General features: G+C 33.3%; 1 protein-coding gene across 3 annotated transcripts in view; it reads right to left on the minus strand.

The window, feature by feature from the left end:
- Positions 1-5,777: 5,777 nt before the first annotated feature.
- The window catches only part of LOC111046759 (LIM/homeobox protein Lhx3), a 158,372-nt gene continuing 147,956 nt past the window's right edge, over positions 5,778-16,193 (minus strand). For 2 of the 3 annotated variants that reach the window (XM_039424732.1, XM_039424734.1), the window contains 2 exons: positions 11,512-11,676; positions 5,780-7,737 (listed from right to left, as the gene is read on the minus strand). In XM_039424732.1, the coding sequence (XP_039280666.1) occupies positions 7,604-7,737; positions 11,512-11,676 (299 nt within the window). In that variant the 3' untranslated portion in view covers positions 5,780-7,603. Of the gene's footprint in view, positions 7,738-11,511; positions 11,677-16,193 lie in introns of all 3 variants that reach the window. The other variant, XM_039424733.1, reaches the window with a different exon arrangement.

The raw sequence follows: 16,193 nt of genomic DNA on the forward strand, positions 1-16,193 counted from the left end.
TAGAATTGGAACCGTTTTGGGCTTATAAGCCTGTGGTACTTTTCTATAAGTTGTGTAATTCTGATGATTAAATAAATAAATAGTGAGGTCCACGTTATAATGGCAGTGGAAAAAGGAGAAAAACGTTGCCGAACCTCTGTTTTGTCAATGCCTTCTATAGACGGTAGCTGATACAGGTTTATTGATGTAATATTAACGGTTCATTCTCGTTAAAAATAACCAATTATATTTTATTAAGCAAGCAATTATATTTTTCAATAATTTTATAATGAATTTTCATAATTAAGATGAAATATTTTGTTGAGTATAATTAATTCTACATTGTTAAAAGACGATCTGGCAACAGAGCAAAGCGAGAAAGAGATAGCGCTATCCGCTTTGTTGAATGATAGACAAGGATAGCAATAGCATCGCTAATCAAACACTGCCATTATAACGTGGACCTGACTATAGGCAGTAGATTCTTGATTGGGTATGCACTCAGTAATATGTTGGGCTTGGACTGGGCTTTCAAATCAGGGATATACAGTCTCACATACGTTGGATTTAGCTTTGTTTTAGGCCCATATCTAGGCGTATTTTGCCGTTCTTTATGGGAAAAAGGCCTACCGAGTGAGCTGAAGATAAGAAAGTATCTGCTCTGAAGACGCGAGTTTGTAGGAAGATGATATAAGGTGTAGGCTGATTCGTCATCTAATTGTATATTTTTACTTTCCTTGCCCTACTACCATAGGTAAGGAAAGTATTGCCTTCCAAAAAAAAATTAAGATACCCTAATTTCAAGTTTTCTATACGTTTCAAGGTCCCCTGAGTCCAAAAACATTATTTTTGGGTGTTGGTCTGTGTGTGTGTGTGCGTGTGTGTGTGTGTGTATGTGTGTATGTCTGTGAACACGATAACTCCATTCCTAATCAACCGATTGACTTGAAATTTTAAACTTAAGGTCCTTATACCATGAGGATTTGACAATAAGAAATTCAATAAAATTGAATTCAAAATGGCGGTTAATTACTAAAAAACCATGTATTTCACGGTTTTCTCGAAAACGGCTCTAACGATTTTCTTCAAATTTATACCATGGATAGCTATTTATAAGCCCTATCAACTGACATGAGTCTCATTTCTGGGAAAATTCCAGGAGCTCCGTAACATTCTTGTGAAAAATGGCAGATAATCACTAAAAAACCATGTTATTCACGGTTTTCTCGAAAACGGCTCTAACGATTTTCTTTAAATTCATACCATGTATAGCCATTTATAAGCCCTATCAACTGACATGAGTCTCATTTCTGAGAAAATTGCAGGAGCTCCATAATATACTTGAGAAAAATGGCAGATAATCACTAAAAAACCATGTTATTCACGGCTTTCTCGAAAACGGCTCTAACGATTTTCTTTAAATTCATACCATTGATAGCTATTTATAAGCCCTATCAACTGACATGAGTCTCATTTCTGAGAAAATTGCAGGAGCTCCGTAATATACTTGAGAAAAATGGCGGATAATTACTAAAAAAAAACATGTTTTTCACGATTTTCTCAAAATAACTTGACCGATTTTTTTCATATTCATACTCTGTATAGTTATTTATCACTCTATTAACTGGCATGAGTCTCCTTTCTGGGAAAGTAATGGGGGGTCCACCCCATCCTTGAGAAATGGACTTTGTAACCTCCTTCTCGTGCATGAGGTAGGTAGGTAGAGCAGTTCATAAAAATAACACATAGTCGAGATATTTCATCTGTAGAACAGCTGTTTTGACGACTTTAAAAAAATGACGACTGAAAAAAATTATCGAATTTCACAATTTACACAAAGGAAAAAGTACTCTGAAAACAATTATATATACACATATACAAAAGTCTGATCGTAGTTTCAAATATGAGCAAGGAAAGTTGTGTGAGTGTACCACACCAGATTTTTCTTTAGGGCTACTTTTGAATATAAATAGAAAAATATGAATGTGAGTGTACCCTTTTTAAATTACTTCATCACGTCATGTTCCAGCTATTTTCAAGTCAAAATGGCATTAGTAACCGAAACATATAGTGACGAAATAATTCAAAAAGGGTAGGTCTACTTAGATTTATATTTTATTTACATAAGGTGTGGGTTATTAAAATGAATAAGACGTTCAAATACAGTAATAATTACATGTATAATCACATAACATTTACTCCATTAAACATACATCATAGAAAACGTTTGTGCACATCCATTTAGTTATCATCATTCACAAATGGGCAGATGAAAGATGTAAATTATTGAAACTAAATTCATTTTCTGAAAATTTAAAGATTCTCTTGAAATGTGAAATGATTTACTAGGCTACTAACTCCTTTGTGTCGGCAAATGTTTTACAACAATATACTGTTTGGACAATTTTCAGTGAAACTTTTAATAAGAGTATACAACCATAGAGAAACAATAGCGTAAGTAGATATACCATGGTATAGGGCATTTATGTCGCAACTTTTACTGTTATCTCAAGCCGATTACTGTCGATTATTGTCGATTTCTACTGTTTTGACCGGGTAAGAGTGTATAAACGGCACAATATGATAGACTATCAGCGTTACACAGTTTTTTGGGAAAGAAATACGTGGACTATCGGCTTGAGAAAACAGTAAAAGTTGCGACACAAATGCCCTATACCATGGGATATCTACTTACGCTATTGTTTCTCTATGGTACAACTTTACCAGATACATTTTGATTGAAAATCTGAAATAATTTTTGTAAGGCTGTTTTCATGTTTAAAATAAAAGTGATATAAATGCTCCTAGTATTTATAGGATATTACTGTATTAGTCACACATGGTGATAGAAAAAATACTCAAGCAAGTATTACAACATATTATAATCGCTTAAAAATGGATGTAAATTATTAATGATTTCTAAATAATTGAAACATTCTCTTGAAACAAACATCTATTCATGCCTAATCGTCAGACACTAAGATATATTCTATATTAGACCTGAAAATTTATATAAAACTGTAATAGATCAAGATTTACTAGACTTTTATCTCGATTATGAATGAAATTTATCAATAATTATTGATGATTGATCAAAAATTTGTATTCACATTTCTTCTTTAAACCTACACGTTCATCTAAAAATTTGAAACTACGACTAGCTATCTATCAATTCCAGAAACCATAGAGATAATATTTATAAATTCATATTAACAGATCGACTAGTTGTTTTTTATAATAGTAGATAGTTATTTACACACAAATATATTATTTTAAAATTACATGGCGATAGATCTTTGGTTACAGCAATAGAATCAAACACTATTTTACAAGTCTTCATCTCACTCTCACAGATCTCCACTTCCTTATTAATTGACAATCATTAATTAGATGCAAAAATTTTAATAATTATTGAGATATCACTTTGGTCTTTGAATTAATTGATTCACTTCATTACATTTTAGCTCTTCCGTTTAATTCTTTCTCATTCCACAGACGACGGAATTTCGTTGTTTTGCAGGATAAACGTTTGATAGAATTTTCCTGTTTGTATTGAGTATTTTAGTATAAGCTATCATCCTGATTCATTATTATAATCGGTTTCGTTGTGAGTGTTTCCATATCATTTAATATCGACGTAATTATGACGTATTTTTAAAACGAATAATAAATTATTGAATTATATAATTTTGATTAGATTTGATATAAGGTAATAAAAACACATTAAATTAGGTCTCGAAATAGAGGGATTTTCTACCGTGTGTAATGTAAGTAGGAAATTGGTAGCCTATTCGTATTTTTTCGTTAGGGCTACACTTGAATAGTATTCGTTATAAATATAAATTACAGGGTACTTCTGCACCTGAATTATGTAATAGGAATTATTATTGTTTTGGCAAAATAAAAATGATTTGACTTGATTTCCCTATATCATTTTTCATAAATTATAATCGCAAATACGGTACTGTATACATTTACAAAAATAAATTACTATTGAATTTTGTAAAACTTTAGAGTGAAAAAACACTCACATTCTTTGATGTGGCGACGTCCGTTTCGTGCTGGTATCGCTCATTTTCAAGCCAAACAGAAACACACAATATAATTATTAACTGTTTGGCTTGAAAATGTGCAATACCAGCACGAAACGGACGTTGCCACATCAAAGAATGTGAGTGTTTTTTCACTCTAAAGTTTTACAAAATTCAATATTAATAATAATAGTGAAAACAAGATGGATAAACAACAACGAAAAAAAATTGGAAAGAATGATTCAGGATGCGTGATGACTTGCTTTTATAACTAGACTTTTCCAGTGCAACATGAGATATTTCTTAATTTCAACATGAAATATTCATATACTCATACAGATATTTAAAATAGGTCTTCTATATACAGTGTTTGTATATGGAATTATAATTATCTTGTGTGTTTCAAGTTGCTTAAATGGATAAAATCATTAGAAACTTGAAGACAAGAAATTAATGACTAGAATAAATTATAAATTGATTATAACTTAACAAGTGACTAGAAAAACTGGACTAGAAAATAACGAATAGTAAAAAGTAAAAAACTGTTGATAATTTCTATAAAATTTGTACTGATTTCTCACTTTGAAAAGAAAGTTGCTCATTTCAAAATACCGAAGGTAACTTAATAATAGACTATAATAGAATGACTAGAATAAATAAATTGACTATAACTTGAACAAATGACTAGAAAATAAGGACTAAGAAAAAGAGAATAACTGATAATAATTTTTATGAAATTTGTGTTAATTTCTCACTTTGAGAAGAAAATTGCTTATTTAAAAATATCGAAGGTAACTTATTAATATTAATTACAAATTTTACTTGGTTTTATTACAAAGTAAATCTACCAATAATATTCTCATTCTCAGATTTTATCTCTTATAATCAAACAGCTCTGACATACGGGAAACTAATAGAATAGTTCCAAATAAGCTTATCAATTTATCACCATTTTTACCTCATTATTTGAACGTAATTACAGAGGATTCTTTCTTGAAATTAGGAGGTAAAAATTCTCAGTGCATTATGTGTATAAATGTCATTGAATTCTACAAACTTCTTCATCCAATTTTCATCAGCTTTAGTTTTATCAATTTTTATTTATCAAGTGTGATTTATTTTTCATAATTTTCTTTAGATGATAATGATAGATATCTATGAGATGTTTGTGATAAACTATAATATATTTACGGTACGGTAACTTATGTGAAATTCATGTAGGCCAAATGAATGAGTATAATTATAATGTTTATTAAACTACTACATAGGCTTTTTATCACAACCATAATACTCGTTAAGTAATGAAGATTTTATTGAATTTATTTAGTTGAATTATTCATTTCATTTTTGTTGTCCTTCAGTTTGGAACAAATTACAGTATTTTGGTAAATACTATGTTTGAAAAATGTTCAGGTCATAATACCTATTTATTGTTTTCTTCCGCGCAAAAATCAAACAGATTTCATATCTCATAAAATATAAGCTTGCCAAGTCCCTGATAGGATACCACAGTTTTCCCATCTCATCTAATAGAACAGAGATTATACACATTCGCTAAAATAGTTTTTTGGGCAAATAAACTGTAGCCTACTGCTCTAAAAAATATTAGAGCTTCTATAATATATTATAAAGATATTATCTTGGAGATCCAAGAATATTTCATTCGGAAGAGCGAAATACTTTTTCAAACATTGTAGGCCACAGTTTTGATACTCATACCGGTTCCATACTTTGATTTTATTCATTAACTCACAGTATTATCGCAGTGTTTTTCTTTTCTCAATAATATATTCAATTCACACATGCATATACTTTACACTCACAATATAGTTTCCACTAACTTACAATGAATCAGACAATTTACAATAACACGCTAGCTAAATATAGTACAGTATATAATATTATTTTCAACCACCACGCGGTTCATTGGTGACCGCTCGGCCAATCACAAGCCGACAAGTCCAGGACGCTTTTCCCCTTCTGCTAAAAACAGTACATTGTTCAATGTTGTTGACTAAAAACAATACTTAGTTCGGTGCTCTTGACGATTCTTACTAAAGACAGCTGGAGTTCGTACTTATATACAGAGTGCCCTAGAAGTCACTACCTACCCATCTCACAGCTTATTAGGTGAAGCTAATACCTCAGGGTAATGGGTAGTTATGGTTACTTTTGAACCACTCGGTATAAAGTAACTCTTTGTTCTGTACTGTTGACAACTTGAACTGACAATAGTAGCCTATACATAGCTACTTTGCTTAGGAAGCACACTGAAAACATCAGTAGCCTATGCCAACTTACTCTGTGTTCAATTCACTTCAAGACGCTGTTGCCAAATTTCATTGTACTAAAAACAGTGCCAATTAACTGGTTTTTAGTGCTGTTAAGTATGGTGAAAACTTGCACTAAAAACAGTATTTTTGTCAATATAGCAACTAGCACTGGAAACAGTATGCCAACTTATTCTGTGTTCAATATATAGCACTTCATGTTGCTGTAGCCAAATTTAATTGTACTAAAAATAGTACCAATTAACTAGTTTTTAGTGCTGCTAAGACTGGTGAAAACTTGCACTAAAAACAGTATTTTTATCAATATACTAGCATTAGAAACAGTATGCCAACTTATTCTGTGTTCAGCCTATAGCACTTCATGATGCTGTTGCCAAATTTAATTGTACTAAAAATAGTACCAATTAACTGGTTTTTGGTGCTAGACGTCTGGTGAAGACTCGCACTAAAAATAGTGTTTTGCACTGAACAGAGATATTTTACCTGACAACCACTTAAGAGCAGATATTGCTATTTCACCTTAATGGTATTCTGCTCAACATCTGTATCAGTAACAGTAGATCTTTGTTGAATACTGTTGGCAAATTGTGCTAAATACAGAACAGTATCATAATTTGCTCCATATATTTGACGACACCACACTGTTTAAAAACAGTACTCTGATTATGTTTATACAATACCAAAGACCTTTGTAGAACTTTTTTAACTTTTGTCAAAAAAGTTGGACAATGCTGCTTGTGTTGGAAAATTATTGTTCTAAACACATCAGTACTTTGTCAAAGATTAGTTCTGAACACAGTACTAACAGTTAACAGTTATTCAACAAATAACTGTTAACAGTATATTTGTTAACATCTATTAAAACAGTTGTTAACCGTTCTTAACAGTTATTTGTTACTCAGTTAACAGTTATTTGTTGAGATATCGTACTCAATGCGCAGTACTTTGTCAAATATTAGTTCGTCTAGACGCAGTACTCCAAAGATTTTAGTTCTAAACACAGTCCTAACAGTTAACAGTTATTTAACAAATAAAAGTTATTTGTTAAAAGCTAAAAGTTGTCAACAGTTGTTAACAGTTATTTGTTACTTAGTTAACAGTTATTTGTTGAATGATCGTACTAAAAGCAAGACTTTTTCAAATATTAGTTCGTCTAAACTCAGTAGGATACACTGTCGAAGAATCGTACTAAACACAGTACTGTAACACCATTATCGTCTGTTTCTAGCGCTGAAGGGGCATGATGGAGGGAGATCGTGTCCTCGTGGACAGGTCCTGGACGAGGGGTGGGGGGGCCCTGTCTCAGTAGCGGTGGGGTGCCCCCCCGGCCACTGCCGGATTATCGCCGAGCCACGAGTCCGGACTGGGCGGAAAGTCGGGATAACCGTGTGTGCTACTTCCGTCGCTCAACTCTGACGGTGCTGTTGTACCTTGCACTGCAAAAAAAACAGACAATTTTTTACATTTTTTCTAAAATTAATAGGAAATTGTTCTATTAAAGTCACGTTTTTGAATCATACTAATAAAAAACTATAAAACCAATCATATTAGAACCTAATAAAACATCACCATTCCTAAAAATATTCTCATAGGTGATACTTTTTGGCCACTCTCTCTATATAAAAGTACTAGACGTCAGGCTCGCTTCGCTCGCCATATCCGTCTAGACAGGGGGCTCCGCCCCCTGGACCCCCGACTGGATCGTCCAAAAATGAGGTCAGCGGGCTCGCTTCGCTCGCCTGCATGTAGACCTCAGCGGATCCTCTGTACCGAATTCTGGACCCCCGACTGGATTGTCCAAAAATGAGATCAGCGGGCTTGCTTCGCTCGCCTGCATGTAGACCTCAGCGGAACCTCTGTACCGAATTTGAACGTATTATGTCAATTTGATCTCGAAAAAAACCTGTTACTATATCGGCGTATCTTTAGCGAACAAAATTCTTCCACCTCAGCTAAACCTGTGTACTGAATTTTTTTAATATATTAAAAAGGTGAGGAAACGCAGAAAAGCTGAGAAAACGCTAATTTTGGCTAACTGGATGAATTGGTATTTAGGAGGTCCTGGATAAATGCATTTCAATCTTCAACTTGATGCCAACCTGACAAAATTTTTAATTTAGTTACCAGAACAACTGTTTCGAAGAGGTACTCTCTCTAGATTATAATTCTATATTAACATATGGTATGGACATTTCAATTATAATTTTAAGATATTGGAATAAGAAGAATATACATGCTAAAAGAACTTTAAACCCTTAAAAATCACCCTTAGAGTTAAAATATCGCCAAAAGATTTCTTAGTGCGCCTCTAAAGGGCCAACTGAACATACCTACCAAATTTGAACGTTTTTAGTTCGGTAGATTTTTAGTTTTGCGAGTGAGTGAGTGAGTGAGTCAGTCAGTCAGTCAGTTAGTCAGTCAGTGAGTGCAATTTCGCTTTTATATATATAGATGATAATGAAGATTAAAAAAAAGAAATAATAAAGGGTACTACAAGTTCTCATATTGTTTTTATTAATTATCAATGTAGATTAATATATAGCCAAGATATCCCATGAAATAGGGCGTTTATGTTCCAGTTTTGAATGTTAACTCAAGCTGATAGGTCAAGTAGTTATTTTTCGTGAAACTATACATGTGATGCGGTCAGTGTCTCATACTGTGCCGTTCTTACACACTCACCCTAACAAAACAGTAATAATAGACAGTAATCGGCTCGAAACTTGGAACATACACGACCATGGGATATTATCACCATAAATGATACAGCAGTATCACCACAATATGATACAATATCATCTCAACTTGATACACAACACCATCTCGGTGTTGAATCGGCTTGATTAACAAGAAATCGGCTTGAAACTTGGAACATACACAACCTATACCATGGGATATTATCACCATAAATGATACAGTATCACCACAATATGATACAATATCATCTCAACTTGATACACAACAGCATGTCGGTGTTGAATCGGCTTGAGTTAACAAGAAAATCGGCTTGAAACTTGGAACATACACGACCTATACCATGGGATATTATCACCATAAATGATACAGTATCACCACAATATGATACAATATATCATCTCAACTTGATACACAACAGCATGTCGGTGTTGAATCGGCTTGAGTTAACAAGAAAATCGGTTTGAAACTTGGAACATACACGACCTATATCATGGGATATTATCACCATAAATGATACAGTATCACCACAATATGATACAATATCATCTCAACTTGATACACAACAGCATGTCGGTGTTGAACCGGCTTGAGTTAACAAGAAATCGGCTTAAAACTTGGAACATAAACTACCTATACCGTACCATGCTTTTTTCTAATGCTATCTTTTCTCTATGATAATATAAATAGTTTAATTAGGTTTACCTGCAGTTAGCGAAGAGTAGGCTTCACTGTTGTAAGGCAGAGGCTGAGAGGGTGAGGAGATGTAGGGCGGGGGGGAGCCCCCTCCGTGCAGGTATCGACTGTGGGGGGGCGACGTGGTTTCCTGGTCCAAGCCTAGGGTGCCATAGCTGTCGTTGCTCTCCAAATCTGCACAAAAACACATAATAAATGTATCTCAAACTTGTTAAAAACCAGTGATTGTATTAAATTTATGTTTCTATTTTATACCGTACTTAAAAAATTCATTCATTGTAGTTTAAAAAAATATGTACAAAATAGGGTAAACTCAGCCAACAGGTGTATGTATGCCTGCAAAAAACGACTTTCTTCTAAGTCCCTATCTCACAGAACAAAGCTCAGACTATACAAGACAATTATAAGTCCAGTGTTACTCTATGGGTCTGAAACTTGGAAAATGACCAAGAAAGAAGAACAAAAGCTCATTGTCTTTGAAAATAAAGTGCTGCGAAAGATATATGGGCCCACGTACGAGCAAGGAGAATGGAGGAGGAAACATAATAAGGAGACCTCTACAATAAACCAGACATTGTAAGTGAAATAAAATGTAGGAGATTACAATGGGCTGGACACATACTCACAAGAGGAAAAGAGTCCAAACTGAAACAAGTTTCAACACCCAACCCTCTAGGAAGAAGACCCCGTGGGAGACCCAGACAGTGGGTACCCTAATTTCAAGTTTTCTATATGTTTCAAGGTCCCCTGAGTCTAAAAACATGATTTTTGTGTGTTGGTGTGTGTGTGTGTGTGTGTGTGTGTGTGTGTGTGTGTGTGTGTGTGTGGTGTGTGTGTGTGTCTGTGAACACGATAACTCCATTCCTAATTAACCGATTGAAAATTTTCAACTTAAGGTCCTTATACCATGAGGATCTGACAATAAGAAATTCAATAAAATTCAATTCAAGATGGTGGCAACAGGTTAAGACTGACATGGAGAGACTTGGAGCGACAGAAAGAGATGCTGAGGAGCGAACTACGTGGAGACAGTTTTTTGGTGTGGCCAAATGTCAACTTAGGTTAAGAAAGTGAGTATGATTGAATTAAAAAAACCGGCACAAATAAGCCCAAAACTTCTAAAATTGCTCAAAGGTGATACAGCAGTATCACCACAATATGATACAATATATCATCTCAACTTGATACACAACACCATCTCGGTGTTGAATCGGCTTGAGTTAACAAGAAATCGGCTTGAAACTTGGAACATACACAACCTATACCATGGGATATTATCACCATAAATGATACAGTATCACCACAATATGATACAATATCATCTCAACTTGATACACAACAGCATGTCGGTGTTGAATCGGCTTGAGTTAACAAGAAAATCGGCTTGAAACTTGGAACATACACGATGGCTTGGAACATACATACTCGGCTTGAAACTTGGAACATACCTATACCATGGGATATTATCACCATAAATGATACAGTATCACCACAATATGATACAATATATCATCTCAACTTGATACACAACAGCATGTCGGTGTTGAATCGGCTTGAGTTAACAAGAAAATCGGTTTGAAACTTGGAACATACACGACCTATACCATGGGATATTATCACCATAAATGATACAGCAGTATCACCACAATATGATACAATATCATCTCAACTTGATACACAACAGCATGTCGGTGTTGAACCGGCTTGAGTTAACAAGAAATCGGCTTAAAACTTGGAACATAAACTACCTATACCGTACCATGCTTTTTTCTAATGCTATCTTTTCTCTATGATAATATAAATAGTTTAATTAGGTTTACCTGCGGTTAGCGAAGAGTAGGCTTCACTGTTGTAAGGCAGAGGCTGAGAGGGTGAGGAGATGTAGGGCGGGGGGGAGCCCCCTCCGTGCAGGTATCGACTGTGGGGGGGCGACGTGGTTTCCTGGTCCAAGCCTAGGGTGCCATAGCTGTCGTTGCTCTCCAAATCTGCACAAAAACACATAATAAATGTATCTCAAACTTGTTAAAAACCAGTGATTGTATTAAATTTATGTTTCTATTTTATACCGTACTTAAAAAATTCATTCATTGTAGTTTAAAAAAATATGTTCAAAATAGGGTAAACTCAGCCAACAGGTGTATGTATGCCTGCAAAAAACGACTTTCTTCTAAGTCCCTATCTCACAGAACAAAGCTCAGACTATACAAGACAATTATAAGTCCAGTGTTACTCTATGGGTCTGAAACTTGGAAAATGACCAAGAAAGAAGAACAAAAGCTCATTGTCTTTGAAAATAAAGTGCTGCGAAAGATATATGGGCCCACGTATGAGCAAGGAGAATGGAGGAGGAAACATAATAAGGAAATCAGAGACCTCTACAATAAACCAGACATTGTAAGTGAAATAAAATGTAGGAGATTACAATGGGCTGGACACATACTCACAAGAGGAAAAGAGTCCAAACTGAAACAAGTTTCAACACCCAACCCTCTAGGAAGAAGACCCCGTGGGAGACCCAGACAGTGGGTACCCTAATTTCAAGTTTTCTATATGTTTCAAGGTCCCCTGAGTCTAAAAACATGATTTTTGTGTGTTGGTGTGTGTGTGTGTGTGTGTGTGTGTGTGTGTGTGTGTGTGTGTGTGTGTGTGTGTGTGTGTGTGTGTGTGTGTGTGTGTGTGTGTGTGTGTGTGTGTGTGTGTGTGTGTGTGTGTCTGTGAACACGATAACTCCATTCCTAATTAACCGATTGAAAATTTTCAACTTAAGGTCCTTATACCATGAGGATCTGACAATAAGAAATTCAATAAAATTCAATTCAAGATGGTGGCAACAGGTTAAGACTAACATGGAGAGACTTGGAGCGACAGAAAGAGATGCTGAGGAGCGAACTACGTGGAGACAGTTTGTTGGTGTGGCCAAATGTCAACTTAGGTATAGATGGCCCTGGGAGTAAGAAAGTGAGTATGTTTGAATTAAAAAAACCGGCACAAATAAGCCCAAAACTTCTAAAATTGCTCAAAGGTGAAAGTATTTTTTTTTGTTCATATTATCAAAATTGTCCCCACCAGTTATCTTACACTCTGTATTCGAAGACTGACAAAATTGACTATATATGCAGTGTACACTACTGCAAGTGACCGTGTGTAATTCACTAAATTGGCATGTGAATTGTGTGGTATATGATGGGCGAGAGAGAGAGAGTGAGAGTGAGAGAGAGCGAGAACTAGAAAGGGACATTTGTAAGTCCCTCACCGTTCAAGGTCCCAACGGGATTTCTGGGAATCACTCCCCGTTCCTAGTCTCACAATGTCACTGCATCCCCAAGTGTGCCGATAATTGTATATTATCACGATTGATAATGTCCTTCCCCAACGATTTAGATTGTGGCAATCATATGGAGCTTCTTCCAGATGATTTGAAACCTTAAGGGGCCGCTCTCTCCAAAAAGTTGTTTCAACTACAGTAACTATATTACCGGCCCTATATTGGGTGATATAGTTACTGTATAGGTTCAACTATAACCCGTTCAAACAATGTATGGTTGCATTTATTATAATGTTTTTCAATTGAGGTAGCTGATTGTTTAAACTAGAAATTTAGTTTTACTTTTTTGGAGAAAGCGACCTTTTTTGAGAGACTCTCATTACAAATTGTAAGTGATATAGAGCTAATCTGAAGTTTTATGCTAGTACTTTGATTTACAATAAAAAAAACAGAAGTGGATGTATAAAATCTAGTTGACGTCAAGATTTAGACTGAAATAGTACAGAGTTTCTTCAGATGTATTGAGACTTATATAGTCAAGACAAATTAATTTATTATTGCAGACATTATTTTTACATGATAGTGAAAAACCACCTTTGGTTTTATTATTTTATTTTTACATCACAGAGAAAACCCTTTGTTTTCCGTCAAGAATGTGTGTGATTGTTGATGTTAATAGAAGCAGTAATGATGAAGTCACACATCATGGAAATGATTTTGCACGTTACAAGTATAATAATTGAATAAAAACCCACATATGTTGTCAAATATTGACAATGACTCAGTCGAATTTATACAAGTATAATAATAATAATATAGTATTGCAATTGACAAGTGCTTATCTATAATATTTTTTATTTTATGAATATTGTAATTGTTTGCTTTATTTAATAAATGACTAAACTCATATAAATAAGTGTAAACCAATATTTGTATATTTGTATTGTATCTCGTGTCGTAAATGATTAATAAATATATAGTTCTGTTGCAGAAGTCTTCAGGTTGGTCGATGCACATTTATTTCGCGTTTTCTTTCAACTATCATAAAAGTAAATGTAAACCTATTTATTTGTATATTTGTATCGTATCTCGTGTAAGAATGTAAATGATTGAATAAAATCACTTCACTTATATGGGCCACTTTTGTTCAAATTAATAAAAACAATTTAAAAACTTGTAGTACCTTTTATTAAAAACTTTAAAATATTTTAACGACTAGTTTCGACCATAGGTCATTTTCAAGAACTTGATATTCATATTTTAAAGTCTTTAATAAAGGGCACTACAAGGTTTTATATTGTTTTTATTAATATGATTGAATAAATACATATTGTATGTTGCAGAAGTCTTCAGGATGGTCGATTGCATATTAATCTGCATTTTCTTTCAATTATCATAAAAGTGAATGTATTACAATAATATTATTTCAAGCATGTATAGTGGACAGGATTCTGTATAATTATTTGGAATAGAACCTGCTTAGTCACTCTAATGCACTAGTATAATAGTATTTGCGATTCATTTAATAAAACGCTGTCAGTAAATATTTGAATGAATAACAGGTACCGTTCTTTACTCCAGTATGAATATTATTATGTTGATTTCCATTTAATTGAATTTGGTGAGTATAGTGTGTGAATGGGCAGTTTGATGATCAATAAAACTATGATTTTATTGATTCTAAAAAAACATGAAAATTTGATCCTCTTGAACCTATATGGGTTGAGTTTTGAAATAATTATTATTTAATCATTCAAAGTTAGTTAGACATCATTCTATTAGAATTAAAGATTTGAAAGATTATAAATGAAAGAAAAATACTCTATAATGGCGATTTTTGTAGTCAGAAATAGTTACTTGTGCAACTAGTGCGCAAAGTGACAGCTTGCTGCACCGAAAGAAACGTTTACGGAATGGTTTCTTGATTGCAGCAGAGGAACTTTGCGCTCGTATTTCACATTAAATTTTTCCTACAGTTACCATTGAATATGAAAAGTGGTTGATTATGGGTAAAATGATGGCTGAAATCCATCAAATGTTTATTGTCTGTATAATTTTGTTATTAATAACAACTTTAATTTATTTTAAACTTGATAATCCAATTGAAAATTAATAATCGATAATTTATTCAAATTGAAAATTAAATTAATCAAATTAATTTGAAAATTTGAATAATTTTGAGTGAATCTTAATTTCTAAATAATTTTTGAATATTATTTGAAATAATGAGTAATTGATAATATTCAAGATGTATAATTTAATGAGTACTCATTTTAATTTATTTGATAATCAGAAAAAATATAGATAGAACAAATTCGCATTCAAAATACACGCCAACAATGTCAACAGCTGATTGAGATGGCTGCAAGATAATACGCAAAGTATAAAGAGTATGCAAAGTAATACTTTGCGCACTAGAGCGGAAAAGTGATTCTTTGCGTTTTGTAATCAGTGCATGGTCACTTTTCAAGGTAACTGTAGGAAAAAATGTATAGACTACATTAGTACTGCTATCATAGAAAATATCTGAGTAGGCTCTACTTCTCTGGAAGACTTTATCATTGAAAAATAGATTAATTTTCAAGAACAAAATTAATGTGTTGTAACCATCAAATGTGTCCCATCGAAATAATGATGCTTTTAAGGCAAATGCTAACGCAATTTCACAGCTTTTAGAACTTTTTGAGAAAAATCAACGCATAAAACTTCAGTAAACGTGAAATTTTAGATTTTTTAAAAATGGGAAGAAAAAAGAGGTACGGTAATTGAATGGAATACAATAATTATATAGTATTAATTATTGAAAACAATATAAATACATGAAGTACCCTTGTATTTGAAACATTGCAAACTTTAAGACATAAAAGGGTACTACATTTTTTATATTCTTTATAGTAACTGTAATAATGTATCCCATACATATGAAGTACCCTGTAGTAATAATGACATTATTTCAACTAGACTATAAGTAATATGAGCTTATAAATTTTATGATATTCAAATAATGTAAACGGTTTCAACTATGTAACTCACAATAGAGGTTGTATTATAATTTATTATTTTATTATAAATTGTTCCATTGTTTGACGATGCTTATTGCTTTTTTGTAAAGTTTTACGGCAAATAAAATTCTTGATTCTTGAAGTGATTTTATAATAGTATCTATATACTATATTATATAAATAGTTGAATCACTCGAAAATCTACAGATTAGCTCAAAAAAGTCGCACATAACCT

Source organism: Nilaparvata lugens, chromosome 3 (assembly GCF_014356525.2).
Source record: "Nilaparvata lugens isolate BPH chromosome 3, ASM1435652v1, whole genome shotgun sequence".
NCBI lineage: Eukaryota > Metazoa > Arthropoda > Insecta > Hemiptera > Delphacidae > Nilaparvata > Nilaparvata lugens.